General features: G+C 38.8%; 1 protein-coding gene across 1 annotated transcript in view; it reads left to right on the forward strand.

Moving 5' to 3' along the window:
- Positions 1 to 12,412, forward strand: part of LOC149290581 (pleckstrin homology domain-containing family M member 3-like) — a 64,429-nt gene extending 52,017 nt beyond the window's left edge. Inside the window, exon 7 of the mRNA XM_089488564.1 lies at positions 12,235 to 12,412. Coding sequence (XP_089344690.1) covers positions 12,235 to 12,412 — 178 coding nt within the window. The remainder of the gene's footprint in view (positions 1 to 12,234) is intronic.
- The last annotated feature ends 248 nt before the right edge of the window (positions 12,413 to 12,660 follow it).

Below are 12,660 nucleotides of genomic sequence, written 5' to 3' on the forward strand. Positions count from 1 at the left end.
ATTTTATTTACACAATGTTTTCATTTCTCACTTATTATATATTATGTAAAATATGTAATGGAGTTCAAACATAACAAGGATCTGCAAAACAAAAAGAATAATGGCAGAAAACTCAAAATGACATTATGTTATCTGTATATACACCAATCAGCCATAACATTATGACCACATGCCTAATACTGTGTAGGTCCCCCTTTTGCTACCAAAGTTATGGCATAGACTCCACTAGACCTCTGAAGGTGTGCTGTGGTATCTGGCACCAAGACGTTAGCATCAGATCCTTTAAGTCCTGTAAGTTGCGAGGTGGGGCCTCCATGGATGCATCCTGGTGCCATGTGTTCTCCAGGTAAGTGACACACCATCCATGTGATGAAAACATGATTCATCAGAGCCACCTTCTTCCATTACTCCATGGTCCAGTTCTTGTGCTCACGTGCCCATTGTATGGGCTTTTTGAGCAATTTGAGCTACAGTAGCTCGTCTGAATTTGACCACACGGACCAGCCTTCACATCCCACGTGCATCAATGAGCCTTGGCCGCCCATGACCCTGATGTCGGTTCACGGCTTTTCCTTCCTTGGAACGCTTTTGATACTGACCACTGCAGACCGGGAACACCCCACGAGAGCTGCGGTTTTGAAGATGCTCTGACCCATGCTCATCTAGCCGTCACAATTTGGCCCTTGCCAAAGTCGCTCACATGGTTACACTTGCTCATTTTTCCTCCTTCTAACATATCAACTTTGAGAGCAAAATGTTTACTTACTGCCTAATATATCCCAATGACAGATGCCATAAAAACAAGATTATCAGTGTTATTTACTTCACCTGCCAGTTGCCATAATGTTATGGCTGATCAGTGTATAATAAACAATGGAAATATTATCAATATGTATGAATTAATAAACAAAACCTCCTGAAGCACAAACATAAGTTAAAACATCAATTTCAATGAGGAAGCTTTAGCAAAAACTCTTACTGATGCTCCGAGATGTGTAGAAGACATCTCATATGAGCATTTAAGATAGTTAAATTGTGGGCAAATAAAATATGAACAGTATAGTGAGAATGCTAGAAGGAAGGGTTAAAGACAATGACTCCTTTAACGATGGGATTAGTCCAGCTCCATGGATAATGAAGTGGAGTCATTCCATTAGCTTACACAGAGGAATCCAAAAAACAGGTAAACACTGAAGTTCATTCAACTTCTTAAACAAATTGTATACCCATAAATTATCCCAGCTGTCAGTGCATATGCTGTCTGTCCTTCAATGCTTTCTCAACTGCTAGTTTTAACAAATGTGCATTGTAAGGCTTCGAATGCCATCACTCAGTGTGCTCGCCTCCCAGAATATGTATACTCTGTCCTTGGTATATAAAATAATAATAATATATATTTCTGTCTTTGGATATTTCTGTCTCTGACAAGGTTTGATAAATGCATAGCTATGTTCTGTCTAAAAGATAACAGGGTAGATATGTCAGTCTGGATCTCGCAAATTACCACTGAATATATATATAGCACTGAACACATACTGATATATTTCTATATATTTAACTTGGCAAAGTTGTTAAAGAGCTTAGTTACTATGCTCATACATATTATCTGCTGTTATAGATGAGTCCAAATAGAGATATTCAGGTCTTTAATAATCCTGTCCCATCTTTTATCCTAATTCTGTTGACTTTTCCCAGTAATTTAAAACAATTCCAAGGGAAATTCATGGGCCCCCATTCAAGACACTGGTGGGATCAACTAGTTCTTGTAATATACACCTTTGTATATTATTTACATTTTATTATTGCATGTAGTCCTATACTACAAATATAGTTGTTCAGCTCATTCGCACAGTCCTCTTACCATCTAATGCAATGCACAGAAATCACATGGTAATTATACGTTTCTCCGTGTATTTAGTAGCACTTTATTTGTTTCATAAAAAAGGGGTAAAGGTTTACAAAAAAAGTTATTTTTATCATGAAAGTGTTTCTTTTAGAGACTACAGTATCGTTATATGATGTCAAATGATTTCTTTAAAGCAGCTGAAAAGAAGGGGACCCAAATTCACCGACTTACTGACCCATAACTGTTCTTCGATATGTTGTGTAAAGTAGCATTCCTGTGCAGAATAGTTTGAACATAAAATAAACACAGGGATTTGTTTCATTAACCACATTTCTGCTTTGTCTCAGCTGCCCAGCCGAACGACACAAGAAAAACACAAAGGGTGACATTTTTCCTAAAAAGCTCCACCAATGCTAAAGAAAAGACCTGTAAGCCTAGCCAAGAATCTAATATTTGCTCTGTATTGACAGAGATTGTGTTCTAGAGATGCATTACATGTTACAAACATGTAAAAAAAATTCCCTGGATTCACGGAGAAACTGGTTACGCCCTACTAAAAATATAATTCACTTGTAAATGAAAACGGGCCATTGAACTGCATGTTAAAAATAATAATCGATAGCCTTTAAATTGTGATCATATACAATAGCTAAAGTTGTAAGTTAATTAAAAAAATTAAAAAACCCTTAAAATAAAACCTTACGCAGCTATTATATGTTGTACTATGTATCTTCCCCGCACCCTGCAGATATAATTAGTTGAGTAAAATGGTATCCAGGTATTTGGGAGAGCCAGACTGGGGCCCATTTTTCATAGCGGATACAAATTTGTATGCAGTGCATTGCCTCTGAAGCATTAGCATTGGACATTTTGGCTACCTGTCTGCGCCCATGGCACGGAAACTGTCTCAGTCTCAGGCCGGCAGCACTAGCTTGTACACCGTAACACTGATAAAAACAAAAAAAAACCCTTTCATACCATTTAGTATAGACAGCCCTTCCTACCATTGTTATTTTATGTATGCAGCAGAAACATCGGAAAGATGGGAGTTGGGTTTTTTCCCCCAATGGCTCTTTAGTGCTCATACAGCTGTTGTTTCTTGGTGTTCTTTCTTAACCTTCTCCTTGCTTTACCAGTTTCTTGGCACGCAGCCGTAGCGTTACGGACATAGTGTTTGTGTGCAGTGCTTGCTGGATCTTGGACCACTGTCCATTTAGAGTGCACCACTGCGCAATCCAGAGCATAACGAGATCTGTTGCACAGTTATTAACTCAAAGTGCTCAAGGACTTGCGCATATTGGCGTCCGGCAGGGACAGGTCCAGGTCACAAGGGCCCTTTCTAAACTTTTTTGAACCGGTACAAGGAGACAGGAACAAATAGCTGCCACCGCTGCGACCTCTGTAGTTACGCCACTGGTGTCCAGCTATTCCGTACACTCAATCGTGAGTATTGGCTGGTGCTGACACAGGCTTCCCTCACGTTTTTGCAGTAGCCGAATCTAAGTAATTTTTTTTTTAGATCTTTTAACTAAATCACAATTAATTGCATGAATATGTGTCTGGTGTTAAGGATCTGAACTAGTTTACTGATGTAAGGTATTGTCCTGTCTGCATACACCCATGTACTGCCATAAAAAGGGTTAAACTCATAAGCATACGTATTGTTGACTAGTGGAGTGTCCCCTATCAGAGGATAAAGAGAAGGAGGCATGTTTGACCTCCAGGTGACATTATTTTTTGTATGTCTCCTGGCTGTTGGGAAAGGACAATAAATTGGCTGCAGCTGCATTAGCCTTCGTAGGGTTAAATCATAACGCAATAAGGAATGTTTTCTATCAGTAAGAGACTTGACACCCACAAAGCCTCATTAAGGTGAGTGTCACTTGTGCAAACAGCATTTTTCTCCTTGGACATATCCAGCTTGTCAACAAGAAAAAATATCTCAGCCGCGTCTGTTTGCAGTCGTTCTTCAAATTGTGAGAGATGGTCCAGGTTCAGACAGATCGTTTTTTTCTTGACTTGGAATGAGACAGGAGTTGGGGAAATCTCACATTGTAGCCCCTTGAATAAGCTAGTCTCTTACCTGACCACTTGTTTGCACTTAATTAATTTTTGTCAGTCCTTAAGCAAACAGGGAGAATACCTCGTCGATGCACTCACCTGGGTCTCTGCACACACATTACATACCCCCGCTCTCACTTAATCAGCATGACACATTCTTTTGTTAGTAAATGGATCCAAACCAAACAGAATCAGCACAGCTAATTAGCAGCTTTTAGAAACCCCTGCTTAGATATCCTGTCACATCCTGCCCAGCAATAAAACAAGAGAACCAGTTTACTCTACTAAGCTCTAAATGCCAGGGACCTGTAAAAAAAATTACTTCAGCTAAGATCGGGAGGAGTGAAGACTTGAATAAAGGCCAGTAGATTATGAAATAGGAGGGAGCAGCTGCGGCCCCGAGCTGGCTGCTGGAATGGATGAAGAAATGCTTAGGCCCTTGCTTCATATATGGCATCTTAAAAACATCCACCATGATCTATTTCCACACCAATTTACTGTATTAGTACCATAGCAAGTACGTTCTAGAGCCTTTCACCAACTCCTCCTTTTTTTGTGACACCCATACTTTACAATATAAACAACGTTTCAAAAATGTTCATTGTTACATTTCTTATCTCTTAAAGATGCTTACCCTTCCAGTTCTTTCCCCAACTCTGCCATTTTCTGTCGCTCTCAGTCATCCTTTTGTCTCTCCTTCAGTACGTCCTCTCTATTTACTTCCTCCTCCATCTTTCATTTCTTTACCCTAATGGATAAAGGATGGTCTGCCTCCCAAATTCAACTATATACTGTTTTGGGACATCAGCAGAGAGTATTCACTAAACTGTAAGTTAAGTTCACTGAAATCATCTACAAGCTTAAAATGTAATTAATATACAGCCATACAGGTTGATCTCGGCACTCATTTAAGGAGAAAGTCTCTTGGCTTGTCTCACTATAAGCTTCACTATAAGAGCCTATTCAGGTCATCTCAGCTGTTTGGTAGGATGTCATGGTTGAGCTTGTGGACCCCATGACATCTCAACAAAAATGTTATATTTTTTTCCAGATATTTACACATGAAAATATAGAAACTTGTAACAAGATAGCACTGCTGTAAGGCCCACAGAATTATATCCGCTTCTCATAAGTTTGTGTCGTACGACTTGAGACTGCAATTAATCAGTTCCCGGAAAAAACTGAAAGGAGTCATCTCCTTATGGTATATTATTATATTCCAAAAAACCCCTGTGTATATACTTGTATCATAGATGCCAAAGCCGTCTCGACTTCCAGAGTTTCCTCTGTGTATGTATAATTGGTACTGTGCATGTGTTGAGCGAGCAGGATATTGGTGGAACTAAGGAAGGAACTGGTTGGAGATAAGGTGGGAACTGAGCAAATATAGGAAAGTTTATGGGCTTCAGCCAATGCATATGGGGTTCTTCTAATATAAGCTACATGCTATATGCTGCCTTTTGCTAACTTGATGTAGAAATGAACTTCACCAGTACTGGGACATCTCAAAGCAGCTAGGTTGAAAAGGTTAAAACATACTTTTCACAGGACTGGCTAATCATGAGATGTTGTCTCTGAGGTATCCTTCCACACTTGAACACGTCATGGGATATTTAAATATTTATCAACATGTACAGGTGAATGATGTTTGTTTTGACAAGGTTTTGTGTTCTGAATGCATCCAGGTTCCCTATGTGATGATATCCACCTGAGCAGTAAACTCAACTGATACCCGAAAGACCAACTACTTGAAGCTATCCCAAGTTAATTTGTCGCAGCTAAACAGCTTTCAAGAATAAGCCCTAAAATGGAATAGTTTTACGCTCGATGGTTTCATCTTTTGTAAGACTTTGGCCCCTCTAAGAGACTTCTGTGCTGATGGTATAGACCAGATGTGCAGGGAATTGGCAACGCACATAAGCATGCTTCAAAAACCTATGCATGCCCACACCTTTGCTTTATGGCACATGCAGATACTACATTACAATTACTGATAGCCTCAGCTTCTTGTCTCTTTTATGGTGATTTATTTGTGAATTTGTATATTTACTTATAATGATGAGAATAATTTGTATTTAATACTGCTGCTCTACAGTATGTGGGATGTATAAACTCATGGAAAGGAAACCAATTAGTCAAATATACATTCCCCATCCTGGGGGGCAGCACTTTATCTGGGCTGGTCAGCAGTTTGTAAAAATGATGTGTGTCCTGGAAAACATGGCTGACCCTACTTCCTGGGTCATATTAATGAAGCTATGGCACTTTATTAAAGTTACTTTGCCTCTGAGTTTGCCACAGCTTTTCTACTTTCAGATACAGATACATGACATAGTAGTCTGAGAGGGTTTTACGTTACTTTTCCCTTGTGCGGCGCTGCGGAATATGATGGAATTATGTACATTAACTAGTAATAGTAATGTAAAGAGTCACGGTCTAGCTTCTTTCAATGTAAGAAAAAAGTTTCAGCATAAATATAAAAAATCAATAAAAATGTCAGTTCAGGTACAGACGTCATCCTTAGCAGAACCTCTGGTGGATACTGATGATTTGTGTCAGTTTGTAACGTAAAAAAATCCAATCACCTTTGTTATTGCTGTGTAAAAAATAATTAGCATTTACGCATCCCAGCTGTCATTTTGTTTTAATTTTATAGCTCATGTTCCTCTCATTGGATTTCGCATTTAGCTTCCAGACTGTCTTGAGAATGTAGTCTCATAAAATGATAATAATAATAATAATATTAATGGGCCTTATAATGGCCATAGAGATTACGTAGCAATTATGTGGTTATTAGGCTTTCCTTGGAATGTGCATAGAGAAAGTGGATTTTGAGTGACAGGAATTTTTAACTAGACTACTGGATTATAGAAGGTTTTTTGCATAAGGGTAAAACACCATTAAACGAAAATAACATTTTAAAAGTTAACTTGGCCAGCATATATAGCCTGGCTTACAATTAAAATACATTATCATCCTCGTATTTTTGAACCCATACACTTCCCTTCCTTGTAATTATTTCATCGACTATGTCTTTTGCCCCCTATGGGTAAAGTGTCGATTCATTAGGGTTCATGACAAGTGCCTACAGATGACCAGACTTCTCCTTGGTTTATTGTGTTAGTGCCTTTAATGGGTTATTTGGGGGGATGAGTTACCATACAGACTTTCATACCGGTATCTCTCGTATAAATAAACCTTGGACTAATGAATCTTTAAGATGTGTTACTCAGTGTTGAGTTTGTTGAATTTTTCAGAGGTAACAAAAAAGTGAAGACTGTGGATTAATTTCCACGTATTCTGTCACCTGTAACTCATACACAGAGAGATCAACATTTTTAACATAAACTATTGAAGTTCCTGTCTTCTTCCCCACATTACGTTTTTCAGAAGCCAGGTGCTCTGCTCCCTCGTGGCTCACTTACATGTTGTCCTACATACCTAGTAGGCCACTTGAAGAGCCAAGTGTTAGCAAAACCTGTGTAGTTACTACCTCACCAAGGAAGTTTTATTACTGCATCAATGGCAGCCTGGTCAACTTCTCATAACCCAACACTGCCGTGCCTTCTCTTCATTTATTTGTCTATAACGACGATGCACCATGCTTTCTGTATTGTTGGTTCTTGTGGTTTTAAAACAGTCTCCCAGAGATGGAAGAATTTTAATATTCAGTCTTTACTTTTGGATACAATTAATGTATGTTTCAATTTCCAATAAGAGGAATGCCATCACAAACAGTGCATTAAAGGCCATTCAGTACCACAAGAGGAACAATGTTGTCCAGAGTTATTAATAAGGTAGCACCACATACCCTAAATACCATTAGCTGAAGGCCTTTAAAGAGACTGTAGAGCCATAAGCAGACAAATCCAGCTCATTGAACCTTGGCGTTCAATACTTTCTCCCTACACCCTCAAATCTTGTAAACACTCTTGTGAATGTCTTATTCCTTTTTATTGCTGTAGTTACTATGTAACTTATATTGCTCACATGGTTTGTTTTTACCATTCTTGTGTCCGACCTGAATTGTTCTATAATCTGTTCATCCTTCAAGGTACATTTCCACTAACCTGATTACATTGTTTGAAGCTGATGAAGTAGTTGGGAGTTAGCTTGAGATCTATTAAAAGATTGAACTTCATTAGGATAACGGATCAGCAGGAACTCATGTTTTTGGTATATGGATCTAGGTCTATATTAATGTCTGCCTTTCATTCAGAAATAACTAGTTCTATTTCGAAAGTGAGTTTCTGTCCAGATAACTGTTGTAACCATTGATATTAAGCAGGGGGGTGGGATGTGACATACTGACATGTTTTGCCCATCCCTATGGGGGCATCTTCTTATCGTTGCTAAATTACTGCAGGAAAAAAATTAAGGTTACATTTAAAAAGTCCTGTTTATAGGAAAAAAAAAATCACCATTTTCTCCTATTGGCATAAAGCCTATTTCTAAACAATTGTAAACAATTCCACCAGTCTTTCAAAATTAGATCAGTATGATCCAAAGCTAAATTTGCATTTACTTACAATGAATCCAAATGACCCCAAGAGCCATGGACTTTGGACATTGACATAGGTCAAGCATACTTGCAAACCTTTATAGATTGCAAGCTGCAAAACCAGCTGAAGCGTTGCAGCTCATGTTGGCACACTCTTTAGTGTTTTGTTTTAGATTTTTGAAATCTAAGATGCAGCACCCCACCTTTTCCATAATCTAATAATTTGCACCACTGATTAGCTGTTTGCATGCAGTAAAATAAATTGGAATTCTTGCTAAATGAACACCGATGTGCATTAAAGGGCAAAAGATGAACTTTGGGGACCAGACTCTTTTGGTAGGCAAATGACCAGGGACCCAGGAGAGCATAAGTAGGGGATTTGCGTAAATGAATTGTAAACAATCAAACAATGAGGTGAGAGGATAATTATAACCTGAGATATATATATATATATATATATATATATATATATGTTGATGTGAGACAACAGTCCTCATGGAATTTTCTTGCTCTATGGTGCAGATAGTGAACCCCAAAATATCTTAGGACATTATCTTCCATAGTCTGTCTGCACGATCATATTATGAGAACTTGAGAACAGAAGCAATGTTTTCCGGCTACACCCTCACCTCCCTTGCCCCAAGTTAATAAGTGTCAAGCTGCAAGACTTATTTTACTTTTGTATGTGGTTTTATTTTGCAATTACTGAGTGGAGACCTTTGGATGGAACAGCAGGTGCCTCCGATCAGCTAGCCATTTTATTGGTAGTAGCTGCACCCATGGCGGTTGATAAGAGTTATGGGTAAACGGAGGTGACAGCCAAGAGAGAGGGTGTGTTAAGTAAGGAACGAAACGTGCCGGCATGACTACACCTATCATTCAATCACCCATCACAAAGCCTCACACAGCTGTTTTCAGGTTCTTGTGGAAAATATGTAGGTTGCTATTATTATGTATAATATAATTATTACTTATACTGTACTTAGAACATTTGCAATTAGTTGTTGTACTTTTCATAATATATATATATATATATATATATATATATATATACCGTATTTGCTCGATTATAAGACAAGGTTTTTTTCAGAGCAAATGCTCTGAAAAATACCCCTCATCTTATAATCGAGGTCGTCTTCTAATCAGACCTCCGCTGGGGCCAGGCTGCTTACCGGTGCTTTGGTCAGGAGCAGCTTCTCTTCTACCAGCGGCAGGAGAACAGGAAGCTAGTAGAGTGTCACATAACTCTGCCTCCCCCCTCCTTCCTCTGGGGGCGGGGCCAGAGAAGTTGCTCGCACAGCCGGGCCTCTGCAGAAGTCTGCGAGTGAGAGATCTGCAGTTCAGGTAAGGGGGTGGGGGAGGGTTTTTGAGCAAGTATGTGTGATTAATGGAATGAATGAGTATTTAAATGTTTGTGAATGAGTGTGTGTGTGTGTGTGTGATAGCATGGATGTGTAAGGTGGGTGGTGGTGGTAGCATGGCATAGGGAGGCTGTACACTCCTATCATCCCCAGGTTCCAGCATGTACTGGCTGCCTTGGCTTGATAGGAGTGTGATTGCTGTTAGCAGTTATATATATATACCTCAAGAAATGCCTTATAACCCCCTATATGCCACTCTGCCCCATGATATGCCTTTTAACCCCCTATATGCCACTATACATATACATAGGGGTATAAGGCATATCTGGGGGCAGAGTGGCAACCCTGGGGGCAGATGTGCATAACTGGGGGGGCAGGTTGGCAAATAAAAGGAAATAAAAAAATATTTTTCTCAATCATAGCTTTTATTAAATATGAAAAAATTGTTTACATGAATTAATATTTACTAGTAAAACTTTTTTTCCTATAGGGTAGTCTTATATTCAGGCTTTTTGTTTTTTCCTAAATTAATATTTAGATTTTGGGGGGTCGTCTTATAATCAGGGTCGTCTTATAATCGAGCAAATACGGTGGGTGGGTGTATGTATATATATCTATATATCTATATATATATATATATATATATATATATATATATAATGTTGAGTAACCCTGCTGTACCATGGATGCTTTCACACATAAGCTTAAGGTTTCATAGTATGGGACTACCAGCTTTTGAACTATGCTCCTGGCTGGACCTTGCTTTAGGACTGCACAAGGAAATACAACAAACAAGGAATCCACGCACACCTAGCAAATACTATTTAAAAACACATATCTAAGGCATATATTGGGAATCCCATCACACTATATGACCATATATTGCATAGCCCCCCACTACGACAAAGTACCCCAATTTTGGGAGTCCTGTCTAATTGCTCACTTCCACTTTCTCTCACTGGAGTGTTCCTTTAACTTACATTCACATTCATTGAAATAGAATATTTTTTCTTCAAATAATTCAAACACTTTAAGGGTGACACGCAGTACAGTATGTAGACTGTTAGCCTTTGAGGTGATTTTTGTCCCTGCTTCTTTACATCTTTTGACTTTTTTCACCTTAAAGCGACTCCACAGTAAATTGGCATCCATTCCCTCTCTGTTTGGGTAAAAGAACAACAAATTGACATGAATTTTCTGTCCATTAGACCCCTGGCGGGATACTAGCCAACATCTATTTGCTGTCCATTACAAAGAGTAGAGCCAGTTACCAGCTATTTAGTGTCCATCATGTGTAGTTAGCGCTGTTAACATCCTGTTAGCACTTACTGTATGTGGGTCACTGATTGGATTCCTAACGTATAAAGAAGGGCAATTATTCATAAAAGATGTTTCCTTCTACATTTATTATAAAAAGAAAATAATCAGCTTTTAAATCCGACGAGCTGACAGCAGGAAAATACACATTGTGGTTCACGACTAAAATCACAGTGGTTTCTACAATTTTATGTATCTTAAAGAAATAGCATGCATAAAAGCTCCTGTAAAGTACCACTTGAAAACTAGGAGATGATGGTTAAATATGTATATAGGGCTGTATGTCCTGTTGCTTTAAAGAATAATAATGCTTCAAAATAAAAATGCTTTTATTGTATGTTTTTGTTTGGGTTTTTGTAATTTTATTTTCAAGATATCGCAACCTCCCTGGCTGGGTGGAGATACAAAACTCTGGATTTGTGGTGGTTCAGTAGAAAGTGTGCCTTCTAGCCTGACTAGAGAGTGGAAATTTATATTTTCAAATAATTTAAAAAAACAATATCGAGTTGATAAAACGATAGAATATAGTATTTCTGATTTTCTATACCCCTAAGGTAGGATGGACTGGTTTGATTTTAACCAATGTCTGTGTGTGGCCTGGCGTCCTTGGTCTTTCACAGGCCCCCACATTGGCCCTTGCAGCATGCTACCCAGGACTGGGCCCCTGCGGCCCACTACCGTGTCTGATCTTTGGGGTCTGGTGGCTTTATTGTGATCTTAAGGGCTGGCCTTATGGAGCAGGGCAGTGGGTGAAGCATGTGGTATGGTGGTAGGAAAGGAGTAGGGCAAGGCATTGGGGCCCTGTCTTTAGGTTTGTATTGGGCCCCAAACATTTTGATGGTGGCTTTGTTAGAGAGTCAGAGGTTTAGAGATAATGGTGGATAATAGGGACAGACATTATGTATGTTAATACAGTGACAAAATGTTAGCATGTGGAATAGGCCTAAGACTATCTGGTCTAATAAAAGGCCAACTAACAAGTATGAGTAGATATCACAGAAATCACAGAAAGACATTAAAAGCTTGATTCTGCCATCTGGTTCTTTGTCTATGGATTGTATACGCGTAATTAGTGTGACTAATAATATATATCTTTTTTGCTAAAAACATTCCAATAAGAATCTCTCTATGGTCTTTTTTTTAAATAGGTGTGAGAACTGCTCTGCCATATTCCACTCCGACTGCAAAGTGAAAACACTCCCCTGTCCAAGGTGTGTGAGAAATGAGCTGCAGAAGAAACAAAAGTCTTTCTGGCAAACTTTGAATATGGATGACAGCTTGGACGAGTCCTGCAGCATGTTTGAGTTGTCCTACCAGAGTACATGACATCTGAGTGAAAAACCAAATATGTCCCCTCGCTTTACCCAGCTCTTATTTAATTAGCTGAACCAGTGTACTCGTTTAGAAAGCATATCTAAAATTTAACTTAGCAGCTATATGTTTACTCTTTAATAGATGGGGTAAACCACTAGAAAGAACTGGAAATCCAACACTAGCGTATTATGATTAGCTTTCCACAACTACTAACTGTTCTCTGTACCAGTGTCCTCGCTTGGGTGTTATGAGCCATTTTA

The sequence above is a fragment of the Sceloporus occidentalis genome, unplaced genomic scaffold, assembly GCF_023333645.1.
Source record: "Sceloporus occidentalis isolate IW3139 unplaced genomic scaffold, rSceOcc1.0.p SCAF_38, whole genome shotgun sequence".
Classification (NCBI taxonomy): Eukaryota; Metazoa; Chordata; class Lepidosauria; order Squamata; family Phrynosomatidae; genus Sceloporus; species Sceloporus occidentalis.